Source organism: Microtus oregoni, unplaced genomic scaffold (genome assembly GCF_018167655.1).
Source record: "Microtus oregoni isolate MIOR12 unplaced genomic scaffold, Mior012 000019F_ref0000042, whole genome shotgun sequence".
NCBI classification, from domain to species: domain Eukaryota; kingdom Metazoa; phylum Chordata; class Mammalia; order Rodentia; family Cricetidae; genus Microtus; species Microtus oregoni.
Window position 1 is genome coordinate 446,873 of NW_024543078.1, and position 23,471 is coordinate 470,343.

Sequence of the window (23,471 nt, forward strand, 5' to 3'; positions counted from 1 at the left end):
GTCCTGAGTTCAATTCCCAGCAACCACATGATGGCTCACAATCATCTGTAATGAGATCTGGTGCCCTCTTCTGGACTTCAGGCATACATACAGACAGAATATTGTGTACATAATAACTAACTAACTAACTAAATAAATAAATAAATATTAAAAAAGTTTAAACAAACAAAGTAAATTGTAGTGTTCTGGTCAGCCAGATGGCTCAGAAGGTAAAGTGCTTGCTACACAAGTCTAAGTCTTCAGAACCCAAAAGTTGGAAAAATAGGACAACTGGTTCCATGAAGTTCACCTGTGCTTATTTAAACACAGCAAGCACACACATCAATAAATACATAAACAATTCGCTTGCTTGCTTGCCCTGGAACTAGTTCTGTAGACCAGGCTGGCCTCGAACTTACTGAGATCCTCCTGCCTCTGCCTTCTGAGTGCTGGGATTAAAGGCGTGCACCACCACCACCTGGCTCATAAATAATCTTTCTAAGAAGCCTTCAAATAGCCTATTAATGGCTACTGTCACCTGATAACTTCTTAGGGGACAAGTTTGTAGGTTTGTTTTTAAGTTGTTTCTCTGATTATTTTTTCTTTGTATTTAGCTTTTTTCTTCTTTTTTAAAGACAGGGTCTCATGCAGCCGAGGCTGACCTTAAATTCCTGAGGATGACTGTGAGCTTCTGTCCTTCTGCCTCTACCTCTTGAGTGTTGAGACCTTAAGAGTGAGCCATCACAGAGCAGTGGTGGTGCATGCCTCAGGAGGCAAAGGCAAGCGAATCTCAGTGAGTTTTGAGGACAGCCTGGTCTACAAAGTGAGTAGTTCCAGGTACACAGAGAAACCCCATCTAAAAACTAAGAGTGTGCCATCATGCCTGTTTATGAAGCACTGCAATGCTGAGGATCACACAAGGGCTTCATGGATGTCAGATGAGTATTTTACTGATTCAGCTACAAAAACAATTTTGCTTTTGAGACAAAATCTTGCTATGCAGTCCAGGCTGATCTTGAACTCACAATTCCCCTGCCTCAGCCTCCAGCACCAGGATTACAGGTATGTATCACCAGTATACTCCTAGCAACATGCCCCTACCCCTTACACACATAAAGATAAACAGACAAATGCACTCTCATTCAACTAACAGGTCTATGAGAAGCAACAACTAAAATAAACAAAATGGCAGTCTGATCACCCAGAGTGACAGTTTTGATATGTTGTGACTCTGTCAAATGATGTATTCATAGTATTGCACACTCCAGTCAGATATTTCCTACTATTACATGCAGAGATAACTTAACATAATCCACATTTATAAGTTGAGTAACTATTAGAATAAAATAAATGTATATTAAGAGAATTTCCAAGGGAAGCTAAGGACATTCAAACAAAAAAATACAGAAAATCTTCATGATAACTATTAACCATGAGATTCCTGTTATTTCTACTTCTATACATTTTGTCACAAATTATTCCACATAAATATTTTCATGTATCTACCTAGTCATTTATTTTCAGTAACAATGACAAGTGCATTTATGTATCACAGTTTGTAATGCAGGATAAAAAACTCAGACCTACAGAGATGCTATGATGTCAAAGAAGAGGAAGATGTGCTATGTGAGAAGAGAAGCTGCCTGTTATTCAATAGGTAAAATACTTCACATAATCCAATGCCAAAAACATCAATGAAAATCATATTAATAATGATCAATAGACAGAAAATACAACTCAGTGCATTGCTAAATACTTTTTTATTTGTTTGTTTTCTCTGTGTAGCTTTCGACCCATCCTGGAAATCGCTATGTAGACCACGCTGGCCTCAAACTCATAGAGATCCACCTGCCTCTGCCTCCTGAGTGCAGGGATTAAAGCATGCACCACCACTGCCTGGCCTGTTAAGTACTTATAATCATTATCAGCTTGGCAGTCTTCAGAATCAAAAACTCCACCATTACATTACACCATTACACAAGGGGAAGTAATCAGACACTTTCTTTTGCCTCTTGGGAGCATACAGGCGTAGAGAAATATTATTTTCAGGTGTGTGACTTTTGTTTATGCTGCATTTATTTAACTCTGTGAAGCTGTGTTACTGTGCCTGTCTAAAACCCCTGATGATCCTAATAAAGAGCTGAACAGCCAATAGCAAGGCAGGAGCAAGGATAGGAGGAGCTGGAAGACAGAATGTATAAACAGAAGGAGGACATCAGGGGCCAGCCACCCAACCACCCAGTCAGCCATGGAGTAAGAGAATGGTAAAAGCCCAGAGGCAAAAGGCAGACAGGTTAATTTAAGAAAAGTTGGCAAGAAAAGAGCCACTCTAAGGCTGGGCATTCACAAGTAAGAATAACCGTGTGTGATTTATTTGGGAGCTGGGTGGTGGCCCCCAAAAGAGTAAAAAAAAAAAATACAACATACAGGTTTAAAAATCAAGGTAAAAAAGAAGAGAAGATGAATAAGGAAGTAACTAGACCTCGTGTTCACAAAGGTGACACTACAATATTTATTTGTCCTACTGACAAAGGATGGTGAAGCCATGACTTTTAGATTCTAGTTTTCTAGTTCTGTCTTTATTTCTAGTTATTAAGACCCTCCCCCCCTTTTTTTTGAAATAAGGTCGCATTATATAGTCATGGATGTCTTGGAACTCGGTATGTGGGCAAGGCTGGTTCCACATTATAAGCCACCACCTCCTTCCCCATGTGTTTACATGATGAACATGTGGAGGCCAATGGACAACCTTGGGTATCACTGCTTAGATTTGATGTCTTTTATTCCAACTAGGGTACACTGGCTGGCTAGTAAGACTACAAATCTGTCTGACTCCACTTCCCTAACATTGGGATTAGATTACAAGTGCATACTATCATACCAGCCATTTTACATGGATTCTGGGAAACTAACTCAGTGCATACAGACACATACACATGCAGGCAAAGAAATAAAAAATGACTGGTTATGAGGGCTAAAGGAGGAGGAAGGGGGAGAATGGTAAAAAAGGGATGGAAGGGGAGTAGGGGGTGAATTCATGGAACACAAGGGATTTTTTTTTAGGGCAGTGGAACTATCTGGTATGATATTATAATGGAAGAGAAATATCCTTATACATCTGTCAAAATCCACAGAAGGTACACACAAAGAAAGAATTGTAATGAAATCCATGAACTTTAATTAGTAACAATATATAAATATTTTCTAATCAGTTATCACAAATGTGACATACTAATTTGAGATGCTAACAAGAGAAACTGTGGGGTAAAGGAAAAAGACATATGGAAATTCTGTGAACACAATATTTCTGCACATGTAGAAAAATGCCCTAAAAAATAAAATCTATTAATTAAAAAAAAAGAAAATACTGGTAATAATGTCCACCCAGTACAGGGCTAATAAGAACCAAGACAAGAGGATGCAAAAAAGAAAAACTATAGCTGGTTCTCAACCCAGAAAGGACAGCAATCAAAGAGAAGGAACGAAACCTAAAGGAAGGAGTGCGAGAGGAGCGCCTCTCACAAAGACATCTTACAGTGATTAATGGGGAACATCGAAAATTCATTTCTCTCCGAAGAAGAAAACGAAAACGAAAAAGCCAAGAGGCTTACAAGGAAGACTGGGATTCTCAGCAGAAAAATCACCACCATTAAGCCTCTGGTGTCGTCCTGCTGCCGCTCCATGTGGCTAAGAAATCAGCTTGTCATTGTAATGTGCTGGTGCCAATCTCTATGGCAGATTGAGCTATTTTTCAGGAAAATCAAGGGATAATTGCTTAGTATCAAAAGATCTGGCCCTTGAGAGGATAAGGAGCAGTTCCTTTTTGCCATAGTACGATTTTTTTCTAGAACAGTATAAATGACTCTTCAAGACATCACGTCTTTCATAAGCAGAGCGGCAATTCTGACCATCAGTCTGCTGAACGCCGAATGGAGCACTCAGCTTTCAACAATAACTCAAAGGACAAAGCAAGGCTAGATTTATTCTGCAGAGTTTTCAAAGGCAAAAAGGCAAAACTCCTTCCCTCTAATCCACGAAATTATAAATTCTGTCTGGGAACTAGAGACAGCTATGCTTGCTGAAAATCTGGCATCATGGATGTGAACAAGATTTAAAAGCTGGAATGATGGCTGGCAATTTGAGCATTTAGAACAGAAGTTGGTTCAGCACTCAATCTGCCGGCAGAGTCAACAGCCACACAAAGCACATGGAGATGCCAGACAGCGAGGGAGCTAATTTCACAAAACTCATTTTCATCTCTCTGTACTTCATACAACCACCACAAGCAATCCAAATTCTTATCCAAGCATAATCTTAGATAGCAAATTTTGTTGTACAAAGGAATTGAAAGTCAAAACATAATGCTCTCAATTTTTTCTTCATGATAATTCCCTTCTTAAAATCTTATCCTTAAAAACAAAAATTTTGTTTGAGAAAAGCAAAATCTCACTAGAATACGGCATTAACATTTTCCCTCACAATTTCTATCATCTCTTCAGGATGAGAATTCAAGAAAAAAAAAAGGTTTCTCTCAAACATCCTAACTAGAAAACAACAGCATGTGCTACAACGTAAAGGACAGGACACCTCTGTGGTTAAACAGAGCCAACACAGCCAACTATCAAAAGAGAAAAGTAAGGGAGGCTTGAAAGGGAAGATAGTCAATTTTTGATTAAAAATATTTTGATTATAATATACAAACACAGAAAAAGGGAACCATTAATGTAGTAAACTTGAAGTCTATTTTTTGTTTGTAAACGTGCACTACTGTGCTGAACAACTATTTTCTAACAGGCACAGAAGACAAGGGATCAGTAATAATGAAACACTACGCAGAAGAGCAGGATGAGATTCCCCTAATGAAATACAAAACCTTTCCATAAAAATTAACAGAAAGAGGTCCAAAATAAAGATGTTTTGTTTTATAAATACTATTAGCAAAACAATGCGCGTTTTCAGTTTAAGGCCTGAAGCTGAGCTGAATCTCTTTCAGAATGGTTTGTCATTTGCTGATGAAACCTCAGTTAAGATCAAAAACAGGATCTGACCAAACTCCTCCTGAAGGAGCTTTTCTCAAAGCATTAGAAAGTTAAAAACAAAGCAAAACAAAACAACATAGTGTGTTATTGAAGTCGGATGACAATCCTGTGAGCAGAACGCTGACATGTTCTTTCTTTCAGACAGCACCTCTTGTATCTGTTCATAATGCGTGGTTTATCGACGTTTCCTTTCCTCTCTAAATGGCTGGGAGGGAAGAAGAGCTCCAGAGTCACAGTGTGCGGTTAGTAATGGCACTTTTCCTTGTCATTGTACAAAGCCTGTTAAATATTTACAACACACACAGCAATATCTAGCCCTAAACACCCAGTTGTGAGTTTGAATTTTTTTAGAAATAAATCTATGACAAGTTTTCGCCAGCAAAATGCCAGAAGACTTTACTAACAGCTTCAAGAGACCCAGCGGGTCCAGAGGAGCAGTTTCAGGCCATCTGGTGATTACTTATTATTATTTATACAGCACAGTTGATGTACACACAGATGTGTTATGAATCCACATACAGAGAAGCCCTAACAAGGATGTGACTGCTGAGAATCAAAGAAATGCACTAACCAGGAAGAGAGAACAGCAGCTTTTTATTTTAATATGAAAAGGTGGAAGATTATTTGATTAAAGAATGATGAGTTCTATACAGAGACAGTATACTACCAGTCAAAAATCTAGCTATATGTGGAAGAGACTACCAAATCCAGAAGGCACTTTATAAACTTCTCGGTTTATTTATAAAGTAATAAATAAATAAATAGTACAATAAGTGAGTGTGGGGAGGAGCTTAGGCTTGGGAAGAACTATCGAGATAGGAAGATACAGGATTTTATTTTATTTTATTCTACTAGGAATGCGCTGAGAAAAACTTCAACACTCCCATTTTGTAATATTCAGGTGTATGCAGGAAAAACAAGAGTTCACTTCAATTTCCTGACTATAGCTCCAATTAGATTCATTAGCATCTTTTGGTTTTTGTTTGTTTGGTGGAGGGAACAGGCTAAAGCAAGGATACTTGAATATATTCTTTTAATAACAGCATAATAAATCACAACAAAGAGCTAAAATGAACCAATCACATGTGTTTAAGGCAAGTGTCAAGAGATCAGATCTGACATTAAGAAACCTGAGTTGATTCCTTGCTCTTAATTCCAATATATATATTGGAACTAGGATATATATATATATATATATATATATAAAACTACATAACTGTGCCATAGTTCTACCACAGTTGACATAAAACCACAGAATTCTCAAAGTGGACTGGAAGTTATTGCAAAATCAACATTTAAAAAAAATAAGGTTAACATTTGGCCGAATAGTGCATAATGCAGTATATCTTCAGCTGCTGACAGCATGCAGTCACTCTTACCAGATGGGAACTAGATGAATTATTAAATGAAATATGAATTATTAAATGAAAATTTGAGTTTTTAAAAAACTCCTAGCAGGGGGTAAGGAAGAAAAGCTTATTTGTTTGCCTGAAATTGCCTTCACCTGTCATAGCATGTAAACATAGCATACACCCCCACAAAGGCATTTGCCTACCTGATCCATTCCTTTCCTGGTTATTTTTCAATTCATGGTGCTCTCCTGATATAAAACATGAGTAATCAACATCAAGTCATTCTTCTTTGTTTTTCTTCTTGCTCACACCAGTTAATAGGGAAACTTGCTAAAGGAATATAGGATGAAAGACCCAAGAGTCTCATACCAGTATGGCCCTTTTAACGGGAAAGCTAAGATAAGAGAAATAATCTCTGTAGATTGGTGCTATATAGACAATAAAACATATACCTTTGTAACATGCCAGCGTTTAACCAATTATAGGAGCTATTTGTTGCCTCATCTATTACAGAGCAATAGAGATTTAAGGGATAATGCTCATGGAGGCAAAGGACAGAGCTTTGGAGGTTGGTTAAATGCCAAGTGAAGCCAGGGCTACAACACCATAAACATCATTCCTACCATGACAAGATACTGAGGTACAAGAAGCTGCCCTCAATCCCACTACAACTGGGATGCTACTGTTATTTTTTTTTCAAGATGAGGTCTCATTTAACCCAGGCTGATCTCAAACTTTCTATACAACTGAGGCCCTGGAGGTCTGTGTACTCTAGGAAAAAAGAAGATCTTGAAAGATGCCTGGGGCCACAGTGTACAGAGGACAATCATTTCTCTTAAGGACAGGGCTGATAAGCACAGTTACAACAAAAATTTTCTTCAGTGGTTGACAATTAAATACTGTCCTCAGAGGAAATGTCCTGTTCTTTAGAAACAGCCTACACAATGAACAGATATGATGAAGACTTGATGATGATATCCAGTAATTCTATTTATATCTGCATAATTTGTTCTGCAAACCAGCATATGTTTCTGAGAGGATGAGACAGCAGCACAGAATCTGTTGATTTCTTGGTAATAAGAGCAAGAGGATCTGAGTTTGATCCCCAGCACCTACATGAAATGCCAGGTATGGTGGCTTTCACTTCTAATTCCAGAGCTGAAGCCAGAGAAGTGCAGATTCCAGGGTTCTCTGGTCAGCTAGCTAGTCTAGCCTAATTGAAAACTCCAGGTCCCAGTGAGAAATCCCATGTCAGGCTGTTGAACACAAACTCAAAGTGAGTGTAACTGCATGCTCAAGATTTGCACAGGATCAAGCCACCTAAAGTTCCAGCATGGATAGGGAAGCGCTCATCAAGTTCTACCCCTAGCTGAGGCTTTATCAACAACTGAGGGCTATCAGGGTGGAGAGAATCAGTATTTTTAGGAATGCGGCCCTGAAAGGCTACCCGTGCTCTAGTAGGTGGTCCTACACTCAAGAATATAGAGTAGTAAGTAGATGCAGTGGATTTAAGGGGGGAAGAAGAGCACTTGAAGTTAGGAGGGAAAAGGAGGAAAGGGAAATGAAGGACAGATTTGATCAAAACACATTACATGTATTATGAAATTATCAATAAAAAATACTAAGATGGATGATGGATCCTGATGAATGACACCCAAGGCTGATCTCTTACCTCCACAAGCACATATGCACACATAAACACACACACACGACACACACACACACACATACACACACAACACACACACACACACACACTACACACACATCCCAAAATGGGCAGAAGTAACCCTAACAAAGTTATTTATCTGCACATGAAATAACATCTTAAATTTAGGATTTATGATAATGACATAGTATGTACACTTGTTTTCATCCTATTGCCTTTATTACAGACTTCAAAGTAAAAGTGGCACCCCAAAATACTGAAAATTTACAGGACTCAGCAGGGTATGATAGTATAAATGGACTCCCAGCTATTTGGGAGGCTGAGGCAAGAGGATCACTTGAGCCCAAGAGTTTTAGATTAGCCTGGGCAATACAATGAAGACCCACCTTTAAAAGTTTCTTTTCTTACAAGATTTTCTAGATTCAGCACCAAATTAAATCTCCATTATTTTAAAAAAGCCAAAAAGGCAAGCATATAATTACAATGCTTTTGTTTGTTTGGTTGTTCAAGACAGGGTGTCTGTCCTGGGCACTGTAGACCAGTCTGCCGCTGCCTCCTGAGTGCTGGGGCATGTACCAGTATCACCTGGCTAATTACAGTGTTTTTAAACAGAAGTTTTCTTTTCTTTTCTTTTTTTAGTGTTGGGATTGAATCAGGGTCTCATTTTTCTGTTGTATTTTTTAAGATTTAGCCAGGTGATGATGGCGCACGCCTTTAATCCCGGCACTCAGGAGGCAGAGACAGGCGGATCTCTGAGTTCGAGGCCAGCCTGGTCTATAGAGTGAGTTCCAAGACAGCCAGGGTTACACAGAGAAACCTTGAAACAAACAAACAAACAAACAAAAAGATTTAGATTTAATTTACATGCATATATGAATATATCAGATCCTCCAGATTTGGAGTTACAAGTGCTTGTTGAATCACCATGTGGGTGATGGGAATTCAACTCATGTCCTCCATAAGAGAAGTACATACTCTTAACTCCTGAACCATCTCTCCAGCCCCTATACTAGGGTCTCAAGAATTCTAGGCAAGCACTGAGACACAGAGCTACATCTCAGGGCTTTTATTTTTTGAGACAGGTTCTCAGAAAGTTGTTTAGGCTGTCCTTGAACTTGTGATCCTAATACGTTAGTTAACCAGATGGCTGGGATTACAGGTACATTTAAGCGTACAGGGCTCTTAAATAGATGCCATCTTCTAATTGTTTCAAAAGCCCACACAACTCCATTGAACTGGGCCTCTGTCTAGTGGCGTCTGGGGGACTGTTGTCCTAACAACACTAACTCATTCTCAGGAGGTAGTTCAACTCTATAACGACTGCTTGTACCACATTCCACAGAGAGGTTTTAGCAAGAATATCGTTTTCCCCAAGTTCTTCATGAGGGCAATGAGGCCTCAGGAGAAACAGTCTCAATAGGCCAACAGGAATAAGGGGACTGAAAAGTGTGTCATCTGTCTTTTTACACAGGAATGCAGACAGCACTATCTTAAGTAGCCACTTTTTTAAAAGTACATGTAGTGGATTTAGAATTCAGCTGTGTCACATCAGACTGTTGGGAAGCAGATCATGAACACAATCCAAAAATAACAGCCATTAAAAACCTAGCAACCAAAACATGTTTATGTATCCATTGAAAGCCTGGTGGTTTTGATTATATAGTGGAGGGTATAATCTACTAGTCTATTTTAGGTAAATTTTCCTTTCACCTTCCTTTAATATTAAATGCACAGTGATTTCTGAGTTTAAAGATGCACATGGTAGAGTCTGCACGAGAAACAGGCACAGAACAAAGTAGAATGCCAATAGTTCTCTTTGATTGCTTCTCTCCCCCCTTGAGCTGAGGACTGAACCCAGAGTTTTGCACAAATTCATGCACATTTAGCTTTACCAAGCTAAATTTCCAACCCCACAATGAAAAAAAAAAGAGTTTTTTTTTGTTTGTTTTTTATCTTATATGTATGAATGTTTCGTCTGCATGTATGCTGGCACTCTGTGAATGCAGTTCCCATGGAGGTCAGAAGAGGGTGTTGGATCCCCTGCAACTGGAGTTACACATTGTTTGTGAGCTGTCATATATGGGTACTCAGAATCAAACCTGGGTCCTCTGCAAGATCAACAGTGCTCTGAACTTCTGAGCCAACCCTTTCTCTTTACCACTGTTTTGAGACTTCTCCAATGGTAGGTCCTACATCATGCCGTCCAAAGATTATCCCGGTTTCTTCCTGGGATTTACATAGCCTTTTTTGTTTGGAACAAATATTTTGAGTCAATAAAAAGTAGATTACAAGTAACTTAAAGGTCTCTGGGTAGTTCCCAAGCAAAGCTGTTCTCAAGATTTAAGGACGTTCAATGGCATGCCAAATGGTAACTGGCTTTACTGAATTTGCATCTTCTGCCACATCTTCTCTATTTCACATAGCATGAGGTGACCACATGTATCTGCCGATTCCTACTCCAGAGCTATATGTCACCACATCGCAGGAGAAATCTAAAGAAAGGACTAAATAGAACTGGAGAACAACCTTACCCAAATGAACAGTTTCTGATCTGCAAAGGGGTGAAAGGATGAATCACATCCACCAAACTCTTAAGATGGAACTTCCTAACCTACTAAGAGAATGATGACGTCAGCTGGGCAGTGGTGGCACAGGCCTTTAGTCCCAGCACTCAGGACAAAGGCAGGTGGATTTCTGGGAGTTCGAGGCCAGCCTGTTCTACAGAGTGAGTTCCAAGACAGGCTTTAAAAGAAAAAAAAGGTGATGATGTTCTCAAGTTCCAAGTTCTATATTTAACTTTCAACTAGGGGAGCAGAGTTGTCCAAATCTAAAGACTTCACCATGGATCACAGACCCCAACACACAGTTCAGAAATGTGGGAAAGGTCACAGAGAAACCAAAGTAAAAACTCCATACTACTTCCCTTTTCTAGTACTAAATTTTAAATCTCTCTCTCTCTCTCTCTCTCTCTCTCTCTCTCTCTCTCTCTCGGAGACAGTGTTTTCGTTGTGTAAGTCTGTCTTGAAACTCCCTCTGTAAACAAGGCTAGCCTCGAACTCAGAGATCTGCCTGCTTTAGCCTCTCAAGTGCTGGGAATAAAGGAACGGTCATAATGCCAGGCATTTTAAAGCTTTATAAATCTTTAATTTTATGTAATACACACACACACACACACACTATGTGTGTAAGTGCTGGGGCACACATGGCAGAGCACACATGTGGAGGTCAGAGTCTACTCTCTCTTTACACACACACACACACACAATGTGTGTAAGTGCTGGGGCACACATGGCAGAGCACACATGTGGAGGTCAGAGTCTACTCTCTCTTTACACACACACACACACACACACACACACACACGTAAGTGCTGGGGCACACATGGCAGAGCACACATGTAGAGGTCAGAGTCTACTCTCTCTTTACACACACACACACACACACACACACACACACACACTATGTGTGTAAGTGTTGGGGCTCACATGGCAGAGCACACATGTGGAGGTCAGAGTCTACTCTCTCTTTTCATCCTTCCACTATGTGATCCAATATAAAATTTAGGTTATCAGGCTTGTTCAGCAAGTACTTTTGCCATTTCACCCATCTTGGCCCCATCCTGAAAAGATCACTATTTCTCTGCTTCTGGGTGTTGTTATTAAAAGTGTGCACCCTCATGTGTGGCTCACAAAAAAAAGAATAATTTTTTTTTTTTGTTTGTGAGGCAAGGTCTCACGTAACATGGGCTGGCCAGGAATGGTGGCATATATCTTTAAAGTAGATCTTTGTGAATTTGAGGCCAGCCTGGTCTACACAGAGAGTCCTGAGGTAGCCATGGCTACACAGTGAGATCTTGTCTTTAAAAGAAAAAAAAAGTCACATATTAGGAAAATAAACTCACCCAAAATTCAGATTTTTTCAAATAGTACAGGGTACTACTATGTATCGCCTGTAGGAGTCACAACAAACAGCATTATGAAATTCACACACATAAAACTGGAGGGGTCATTTTACATTTTCTACTTTAATAAAGCTATTTAAAAATGGAAACACATCCATATATAATTTTTTAACAAGAAAGAAAATACACTCTAAGATACTTAATACTGCAGAATACAAAGGTTTGGTTCAAGTGTTTACCAGAAATATTTAGCATTTATTGAAATCTGGAATCTTCTTTCTATTTCTTGCCCTATCACCATCTCTGCTATTTCTCAAATTCCAATTCCTAGAAATGTTTAGGACTTAGCTCTTTATTTAAAAAAATATTTACAAGGCATAATGGAACTAGTCTGTGGTCTCATGTACCACCAGTATGTGTCACTGGACAGTTACATGACATATTCCTAACAAAATATAGTTGAAATTCTATAATGAAGGCAAATAAAACGTTTATGCACTTTTTTTCATCATTTGTAGCATTAGAAAAAGATCTGGGGAAAAGTTAATATGCAAAATGAAAAACAAGGCAATTCCAACAGAACAACTTCATTAAAAAGTATAGGAGACACATCTGACATATAATGCACACACGTGCAAACAATTATGTGGGAGCTGACATATAGAACAACACACGTCATGTCTGTAGAACACTACTGGATGGATCTCAAGTGCTGTGTTGGGTTTGTCAGTACCAGACTGTGTAGTACCTGCCTAAGCTGTTAACTCGATTTTTCTGAATCAACAATCAAAAGAAACATTGCTTTTTCATATGTGAGAGACCCACAGAGACTTGGAAATTGGAGGCTTATAATAATAGGAATATTCTCAGCTGACTCACTAAATATGTTAAGCAGACTTTTATATGCCCGAAGGTCAAGAAGATATTTCTACACTTGCTTTGTGTTTAGATGGCAGCTTTAGAAAGGAAGGGGGAGTAATGTGCACGCTTTAACACTGTGTGCTGGAAAACAAACGTCAGTACAATAACAAGTTGGAAGAAAGCAAGGCAGATTTCATTACGGTGGAGTGCCTACACTTCCTCATAACTTGGATTTACACACTGCAAATCCTCTGATCTGATTACCTCCAGTGATCACGTAAAATACCAGCTTTAAACTCTTTGCCTTAGTGATAAAACAGCCACTTTGATTCACAACAAGACATTCACAATAAAGTATACTGTAAACGTACCTGTCCACAGCCCGGGGCATTGCACACAAACGGTCTGTCGTCTCCCATATTTCATAAAGCAGAGCAGAGCTGAGGGGGCCAAGAAGTAAGGGGAAAAGTTATGTTAAATACGCTGGAGAAAAAAAAATGAGCTTCAAAAATATCAAGACTAGAAACAGGTGTCCCAAGAATGCTATCTATCAAAGCTGTAAACACAGGCTACTTTGGAGAGACTCATTAGACAGGTGGCATATGATCTACTGTGCCTCAATTGAAACTTTCAATTAGGAAAATTCAGACCTAAATAGTCCAGAATTTTAAGACTTGCTGGGTTTTCCTTCTTTCTGCTACAGTATGTAACACATTTCTCCAGTCTACTGAATTACAGCCAGTGCAGCTCTCTATGTCAATAAATTAACCCAACGCTCGATGCGGAAGCCATATTTCTGAACTGGAGAAGACCAAAATTTGTCATTTAATTAATTAAGGGATTATAGGAGGGGTGCTCCATTTTACAGGGCTATAATTTGGCTCCCCGGTGTATAAACTACGAGACTGTTGGCAAGGGTCGTTTATCCCAGATTATTGCCAAAGAAAACAAAGCACCTATCCTATTGGACTACATGGGAAATTATTTTCATTAATAAAAAAATAAAAAATAAAAGCTTCCCCTCCCCACTGGGAGCCTCCTCCTCCCCCCACCAATTGTCTGTGGCAAATGAAGAAATATCAGTGCCCTTCCCCCTCTGATTCTATTTATGGCTAGGTTTTTAAAAGCAGCAATAAAACAAATGTCGACTCTTTGGGGGTTTACTGGGTGAATATGTTCCGGCTGTTTGTGCAGCTCTCGGCCAGAGTTCTTGGGCTGCTCCACTGCAGCCAACAGATGTGTGCTGCTGCAGGGCATCAGAGAAATGCATTTACAGGCACTACCATCCAACTCTATTTCCCTGAAGAATTTAACAGAATTTATATTGCTTTTTTAAATGACTAAAGCTAATCTCTTGAAATGTTTATCAAAATTCTTTGTCAAACAACAAATGCAATCTGAATGTGCCAGGGAAATTTCTCATATTCCAACTAAGAACAAAAACCAGGCAGAGATGAATAATGACAGGAAATGCAATCACAGCAAAAATATCCCTAAAAGATAAACAATATTTTGGAAGAGTCAAAGAGAAAACTGGGAGGAAGAATAAAAGCAGTCTTATAGAAGAAGGTTCTAAGGACAATTTTACACAATTATCCACAACACAGAACAATACATAAAAGGATGTGAACAAGGGAAGATGAGTGAGGGACGATCGTTGAACTACGTCTGGAAATAACTTCAGAGCTGTAACCAAATCTCAAATTCCTGCATTAAAATAAAATGCTAACATGCTAGAATGAATGTAGTAACAGAAACCAGGCTTAACAGAGGCAATGAGGTACTATCTCTCCTATTCTCTCAGGATTTACTTTTGGGTTAGAAACCAGTATTTCTGGTTGTCTAATCAGTAATTCCACAACTAATCGGTGTTTAAAAGTGTGAGGTGCCCCATAAAATAGAAGGGGCTGCTTGGTCATCTTTCAGTGTGACAGGAACATGGTCTAACTATGAAGGAAACTGATGTTCAGTCCTGCTGGAATGGAACAGACTCTGTATATACATACGTATACACAGATTTATATCACATTTAGCCAGGATAAATTGCTTCAATAAATTCTGCTCCTAGGAGAGCCCAGCTCAAGCCGATGATTGGGTACTGGGAAATGAGAGCTTCATTCTTCCTCACATAGCCCTAGGACAACAAGGTTTTCTGGTTTGTTTGTTTGCTTGTTTTAAATACATTTTTAAAAAACAAATAAATTATTTTTAGTACTTTCTGTAACTGTAACACAGTACCAAAAAATAAGTAAATAAAAGCAAATAAATATAGAAACTGTGGTCATGATGGCTGAAAACGCAGATGATCTTTGGAAAGCAAATCATTCCTCTGTGGGAATCGGCACTGCTGTGCTGCACATAGTTTCACTCCTAGCAAGGTAGAAGTGGACAGAAGACCGAGAGCAGTCCTTACTTCTGGCACTTGAGGCTAGATTGTCTCCTTTACTGACTATTAGAAGGAAGTGTTCTTTCTGGTAAGGAAGGGGAGTAGGAAGTGATTACATAAATTCTGGAACAATTTTCCTCAAGCCACAAATTTCAAACCTTCAAAAAATGACGATGATTATAATTTGGAATCTTTACTATGAATTATATGAAAACAAAATTTTGCCTTGCTAAAAAAGAAAAAAAAAGACTGGGAGAAAAAGCATTAAAATCTAACAGAAGTAAGCTTTTCTTTGGTCTTGAGTGTTAAACTGTCAGTTACTAATATGATTTCCTGCTTCTGTCCTAATTTGTAAGCCTTTGTTTTACCATTTTTACCAGAGATCACAATGGGAGGAAGAAGTCTTTCATCCCCTTATTCTCAGGTCCCTTGTCATTTTACATCATTTCTGCATTCAAGAAAATTTAAATATTTAACAATGATAAGAATAATATCTCTCCCCATTTAAAAAAATCCCACTGACACCTTTTTAATTTCCCTTTCGCTCTCCATCTGCTACAGCACGGTGACACACAGAGAGTGCTTCTGGTTGTTTCTACGTGACAGACAAAGGCAACACACTTCTGCCATCTGGACAGATGGAGACAAAAAGAGAATCTTCAATGATAACGCTGCCACTCGATGTGAACTTAACTCACAGCTCATCTGTAATTCCACCGCCTGACAAGCAGACCATGTATCTAGGCATGACACTCACAGTGTATTTATTGTCTCCTTCCTGATCTATTTTTTAGGACGAAATGTAAGAACTTTATAGGCCTAAACAATAAATGATGAGAGGAATATCCAACTTGAAATACACTACCAAGAGTGAGTGGGATGCTTAGGACGAGAAAACAAAAGGTTTTCCTTAGATGTCCAGGTCTACAGGGGAAAAGGTTCATGTACTTGGAGCAACCAAAATGTGTAAACGATACAATTAGGATTTGCATAAAAGTGAAATTCATCTGAATGCTGGTAGACTAGTTGAGAAAAATCAAGGTTTAGGGCCAGTGAGATAGTTCAGCAAGAGAAGCACTTGATCTGAACTCAACACCTAAAACCCAAGGGAGGAGGACAGAATCAACCCCTCTGACCACCGTATGCAGACCATGGGCTCCATACTCAAATACAAATGCTAATACACTTTTTTTAAGTCAAGGTTTAGAAAATTAAATTTTTATAATGTTTTATTTGCGTGTGTGTGTATTTGCATGTTAGTACAGGTGTTCTCAGAGACCAGAAGTGTTAGATCCACCTGTAGGTGGAGGGATGGACAGCGATGACCTATCCAACATGGGTGCTGGGATCTTTACATACTAAAATGTTTGCCATAGTAATATTTATGACTAACAAAGAATAGGAATTAAGTGCAGAAGGAAAATAAATATAAATTAAGATATTAAATTACAACAGACCATATTTAAGATGTTAAGAATAACATTTTGAAAACTATTAAATGATATAAGAAAGCAGTACTCATTAAATGTATTCTAGATTAATTTCTTCTTTGTACTATTAGTATTCTCAAGTCTATAATGATCAGAAATTGCTTTTAATAAATCAAAAATGGGCTAGCAGATAAAGTGCTTGCCATACAAGCCTGAAACTTGAGTTTGACTCCTGGTAGAAGGAGAAAACTAACTCCACAGAGTTGTTCTCAGACCTCCACATGTGTACCAGGGCATATGGGTCCCCTCAACACATATCATATATACATATAATAATGACAAGTGAGATAAAATTACAAACATATAATGTAATCTAATAATAAAAGAATGCTGATCTACATGACTGAATAAAAAGTATGTCTTTGAGTTAAAAAGAAAAAAAAGCCTGTTACCTTTTAAACTATTCTAGAGCACTGAAGAGTAAAGAGTCATATAAAGTTCTATACAGTATCCATATCAACTGGAAAGATAAGTTCAAAAAGAACCATGAAAAAAGTTTAAAACTGCCAGTTTCCTACAGAAAACAGCCAATCAGTTCCAGTCAGTTCTTCCCTTTATTACCCATTTTCAGAATCCCTGGCAAAAAATATTACTTACAGTAATAACTAATTAGAAATGATTAGAAACTGTCCCTAATACGCATCTCTAAGAGACTGAGGGGAACTAAAACTAAGCCTAGCAGGTATTGTACACCATTTAGTTTAGCTGGAAATTTTAAAACAGGCTCTAACTCTGTATCTCCCTTCCTTTATGGCATTAATACAAAAAAGTATATATGCAAACAGTTCTCTGAAGAAATCACAACAGTAGAATGCATTTCAGACAACAAAGAATTTTGCTGTTTGTAAACAAAGCACACAAACACTGAGCAGTCTCCACAGTCCTTTAAATCACACACACATGCTGTAATGCATGTGTGGAGTCAGAGGACAACTTTTTGGAGTAGGTTCTCTCTCTTCCATGTCGGTCCTGAGGACAGACTCAGACTGTCTCTACCTACTGAACCATCTTTCTAGCTCCACTCTCAACAATTTATCCTCCAAGAGGACACTCACTGATGCTCTGGTCTGCATGGTATCTAGAAAGTCACATAAGGAAAAGATTCCAGTAAATATATATAAACTGTGAAATTGTAATGCAGGGTATGTGAACCTCAAAAAACAAAGTACACAAGTTTTACCAGGCAGTAGATTATTCAGGAGTTGGACTCTCAGCTTATTAATTTTGGGCTAATTTTCCATTGTACTATTTGGTGTCGCCATTGTTCACCATACATGATCTCACTAGTAGGTAAATCACCCAGAAGGATGATGTAAAACTACAAATACTACTACAACCTTAAACAAATCATTTTTATTGTTTCATATCAAAGTTTTGTATTCATATGTATGTGCACGGAAGCTGTGTGTGTCTTCATGTGGAAACCCGACCGTGGTGCTGGTGAGAAGCAGGGATCTACCAGTCCCCCTGGTGTGCTCCCCCACACTCTCTCAGGTTACACACATGTGCTGCTTTGCCTGGCATTTTACATAATTTCTGAGGATCCAATCTCAGGTCCTCATGCTTACACGCTGGCACTTTAGCAAATAAGACATCCATCTCCTCAGCCTTGTATCTGTTTTTCAATTGTTTGTTTGAGGTAGGATCTCCCCATTTAGCCCCAAACTTGCAATCTGTCCTGTCTCTGCTTCCCATACTCTGGCATTACAAACTTGCACCATCACACCCTTCCTATATCAGGGTTTTGTGAAATTCTTTCCTAAGAGGCTTTGGGGTTGGGGGAAGGAAGGGGAAGCAGAGTTATAAAAATTGGTAAATAAGGAACAAAAATTGAGGGTAGTTTGAATTCTACTTATTTGTTCTCACATCCTCCAAACAAGAACAATGAAATCTTTTGTACCTTCTGAAAGTTATATAAAATGAGCATGCTATACAACTACTTAAGTTGAATTGTATATTTCAACAATTTAGCACCTAACGGGTCTCTTATAGTCTTGGTATACAAAGTGAATATCCAGAAACATGAACTTGAGGACAAGTTCTTGATTTATTTTTTCTCCACTTCCTTCCTATCTTCCTTCCTTTTTTTTTTTTGGCAGCGTTTCTCTGGAGCTTTGGAGCCTGTCCTGGAACTAGCTCTTGTAGATCAGGCTGGCCTCGAACTCACAGAGATCCGCCTGCCTCTGCCTCCCAAGTGCTGGGATTAAAGGTATGTGCCATCACCGCCCAGCCTTCTACCTCCTTTCTTTTCTTTTTCTTTGACTGAATATCACTGTGTAGGCCAAGCTGGTCTGGACTTACTCTGAAGCCCAGGTTCAGCTTAAACTCTTGCAACTCCTGCCTCAGCCTCAAGTGCTAGAATAACAATCATGCCCCACTACCACCAAATGGCTTTGAAGTATGAAGGAAATTAAATACAACAGTTCTCCCTTATAGGGAAAGATTCCAAGACTCACAGTGGAGGACCTCAATTATAATAGCACCAAATGCTGCATACATTGCTTTTTCTGTATGTTCTGCAGCATGGTCAGAGAATCAGAGGCAGCCCTTGCTTCCATGTTTTTATTGGGTTTCATTTTTTTTAGCACACGGGGTGGGGGTGGGAGCCTGTCTGGTTGTGGCAGTGGTTGTTTTTTGAGACAGGGTCTCATTACTGTCTCGGCTGGTCTGGAACTCACTATGTAGATCAGTCTGGTCTTGAACTCATATCTTCCTGACTCTTCCTTCTGAGTACTGGGGATTAAAAATTAAAGGTATGTACCATCACACCCAGCCTGTTATTGTTTTGAGACAATGTCTCAAGTACCCCAGGCTAGCCTCAAACTTGCTATGTAGCCAAGGATAATCATGAACTTCTCATCCTCCTGCTTCTACCTTCTGAGTACTTTTATGTGCTGCTGGAGATGGAAACCAGGACACACTAGACAAGTGTTCTACCAACGGAGCTTCAGTGGATAATGTCCTGGTGCGTCTTTTTCAAACCTCTTAGACTTTGAGGCTATTATTAAGTAAAATAAGGCTTACCTAATCTATATTTTGGCAATATAAATACAATACAATATTTACAATATGGGTTTGAGGACCAGACAACCAAAGGGGCAATTCATATCCCAGGGTCCTAAACAGAAATGGAGTAGGACATAGTGTGATTTCCTCACACTATTAATAGTAGCATGTGATTTAAAATTAATGAACGTTTCTTTCTGGAATTTTTCTTAATATAGTCAAATCTTAGTTGATAGAGGTAACTGAAACAGTAAAAATCAAAATTATAAATAATGAAATAGATACTATAATGTTCCATTTTAAGATTAAGCATAATATTTTCTTGTAATTATTTTTAAATTCAAAATCTATCTGTAGTATATATTAAATATTAGGAAACTCCAGCTCATGGACCAAATCTTTCAGTCTGCCACCTACCTTTGTATAGCCTGTAAGCCAAGATTCATTTTTAAATGGCTGAAAATCAGAAAGACTATTTTATGACATTTATATGAAATTCAATTTTAGTGCCTATAAAAAAGTTATAGAAGTGGGGACATATCTAGTGGGAGAAAACTGCCCAGCCTACATGATGAAATACTCTATATTTGATCCCCAGGAGCCCCTCCCACAAATTATATTACAACATACCCATGCTTATTCATCAATATATCATCCATGTCTACTTTTGAGTTAGAATGGCAGAGTTGAGTAAATTTAACAGAAGTCTACCATATTTATTATCTGGTCTTTATGCCGTAATCCCAGAATACATGGTTAAATAACATATTCTAACTAGGGAGAATATCAAAATTTATGTTAATTATTAATACATAAATACTAAGTCACTTATAATATATCTAAATATTAACTTCTTTTTGTTTGAATTTCCAAATTTTATAAATTACATGTTTGGTTTTTTTTCTGTAAGAGTAAGGGTGCTGGAATATGGCTCAGCAGTTAAGAGCATCTGTTGCTCTTGCTGAGGTCCCAGGTTCTGTTCCCAGCACCCTCATGGTGGCTCACACATCTGTGCCTCCAGTGCCCGAGGATCTGACACCATTTTCTGAACTCCATGGGCACTACACAGGCACATGATGTACATATATACATGCAGGAAAAATACTCATACTCATGAAATAAATCTAAAAATAACTAGCTAAAGTAAAGGCAGCACAGTAGTTTTTAAGCATTGCAGAGTCACCTGGGCACCTTGCAAAGAAATGGAGATTCCTAGGCTTCCTGGATTGTTCTTAGCACCAAGGCCCAAGAATTTACATGGTAATTCCAACATTCAGTAGGGAACCTGAGGCAGGAGAATTACAAGTCTGAGGCCAGCCTGATTACAAAGTGAGACCTCAAGGCTCAAAAGCATTGCCAGGTATTCTGGTTAGTTTTAATTGTGAACTAGATACAACCTAGAATAATCTGCAAGGACAGCCTTAATTGAGGAATTGCCTAGATCAGAATGGCCTTTGGGTATCTGGGATGGGGGTTAGCCCATTGTGAGCTGTATCATCCCTAGGCAAGCAGTCCTGAAAACTATATAAGAAAATTAGCTGAGTATAAGCTGGCCTGCAAGCCAGTTAGAAAGCACTGTCTTCATGGTTCCTGCTACACTTCTCTGGCTGTGAGGTAAGTTGCTTGGTTAGAGATAATGCTGTTTGAAATAGCCAACAGGCCTGCCTTCAAGTTCCTGCCTTGACTTACCTCAATGAGTAACTATGTTATCATCCCTTAAATTGCTTGTAGTCAAAGTATCTATCACAACATCAGAAATTAAACTAAAACACAGTAAGTTTGAGAACCTAAGTTCAATTCCTAGAACTCATACTAGAGAGAACCAACTCCCCAAAGCTGTCCACTGATCTTCATAATGCACTGTTGTATATTCATGGATATACACAGAATCATAATATAAAACTGAAGTGATTCTGTCTCTCTTACGTACACACACACACACACACACACACACACACACAGAACGGAGAGTAGTGTTGTTGGGAAATGTGACTCAGTTATAGAGTTCTTTCCTAGCACTTATAAGGTGCTGGATTCAGTCACTAACAACATACAAATTAAAATTGTATATGAATTCAATGTGACTAATGAGGCCTAACTAGTATAGGCCCTACCTCATTAAAAAAATAAAATGAAACAGGGATGGTCAATTGGCAAAGTGCTTGGCTAGCATACCAAAAGCCCTGGGTTTGATCCCCATAAATCTATAAACCAGAAATGGTGGCACAGCCCTGTGAGTTGGAGCCAGGAGGAACAGAAAGTTCAAGTTCATCCTCAACTACAGATGGGGACTTAAAATGGCCTGGGACTACCTAAACAAAAGTTAGTTAACTAGAATAAAATAAAAAATACCTTGGGAAATTCTGATGACCACTGTTTGAGAATCATTAAGCTTCTAACTCCTCTATTGGAAAACAGGTGTATTCTCAAGTCTGTAAGGCGGCTATTCTCCACGTGGCTCCAGGCTCACTTGTGGAGTTAAAAAATCATTTACAAGTATTGAAAAGATCTCCTTAAAGACCAAAACACTTAATAGTATTAGACTTCACAGAAGTGATCTCAGGCCACAAACTATAAAGACATTTAAGAAATCATTTTTTGATTTTGGTACCATATCAATGGAGGCTACAGTTACCTAAAAGTCATCTTTCCTTTTTCTGTTATACATTTGTGGTCATATCATTCATATACTTAAAGGAAAACGACCTATCTTAACAGACTGAATGCAGAAGAGGGTATAAGAAACTAGATGTTTCTGTGAAGCAAGATATTAAAGCACTCTGAAGCTTCTCTCCTGAGATTTTTCCTTTTGTGTATGGGTCTGAGGCATAAGCATATATCACAATATGCACATGGATGTTGAAGGATAATCTTCCACCACGTGAGTCCCAGGAATCAAACTCAGGTCATCAAGCTTCTGTGGCAGGCACCTTGACCAGTTGAACCATCTTCTGCCTCACCTCCCATTTTTGGAAACAGGGCTCCTCTATGTAACTCTGGTTGACCTGGAATTCCGTATGTAAACCAGGCTAGCCTTGAATTCACCGAGATCCATGTTCCTTTGCTTTTCGAGTGCTGGAATTAAAGATGTATGATACCATGTCCAACTTTTTCTTTGAGACAGAGTATCTAGCCCAGGCTGGCACCTCCCAAGCACAGAGATTACAGGTACATAAACCAACTTGGTTTACGCAGTGCTATGGAACTAACCTAGGGCCTAGTGCAAGACAGGAAAGCACTTTACTGAGTTTCACCTCCAGCCTTATTTTTTTTTCTGGCAATGCAGACGCAATTATTTTTGTTATAGTATAACGAGTTTCTTATTATTTTTGAAAATTATATTTTAATCTCTAATAAGGTGAATACCAACATATATTAATTCAGGTATACAAAACGTTTTTTAAAATCCTCAATAATTCTTTTTGGGGGAGGTGACAGGTATGGGGATGTGATTGAGATAAAGTATCACTTTATAGCACATTAGCCCATGATGGCTGGAACTTACTATATATCCAGTGCTAGCCTTCAGCTCTTTTTTTTTTTTTTGTTATTGTTGTTATTCTTCAAGATACAGTTTCTCAGCTGGGTGGTGGTGGCGCACGCCTTTAATCTCAGAGCTCGGGAGGCAGAGGCAGGCAGGTTTCTGCAAGTTTGAGGCCAGCCTGGTCTACAAGAGCTAGTTTCAGGAAAGGCTCCCAAAGCTACAGAGAAACCCTGTCTTGAAAAAAAAAGAACAAAAAACAAAACAAAACAAAAAAAAAGATAGGGTTTCTCTGTGTAGCATTGGC

General features: G+C 38.7%; 1 protein-coding gene across 4 annotated transcripts in view; it reads right to left on the reverse strand.

Annotated features, from left to right (window-relative positions):
• Positions 1-23,471, reverse strand: part of LOC121459362 (cyclic AMP-dependent transcription factor ATF-7) — a 114,344-nt gene that overhangs the window by 76,181 nt on the left and 14,692 nt on the right. For 3 of the 4 annotated variants that reach the window (XM_041669030.1, XM_041669027.1, XM_041669028.1), the window contains exon 2: positions 13,173-13,241. In XM_041669030.1, the coding sequence (XP_041524964.1) occupies positions 13,173-13,220 (48 nt within the window). In that variant the 5' untranslated portion in view covers positions 13,221-13,241. Of the gene's footprint in view, positions 1-13,172; positions 13,242-22,643; positions 22,736-23,471 lie in introns of those variants that run through there. The other variant, XM_041669029.1, reaches the window with a different exon arrangement.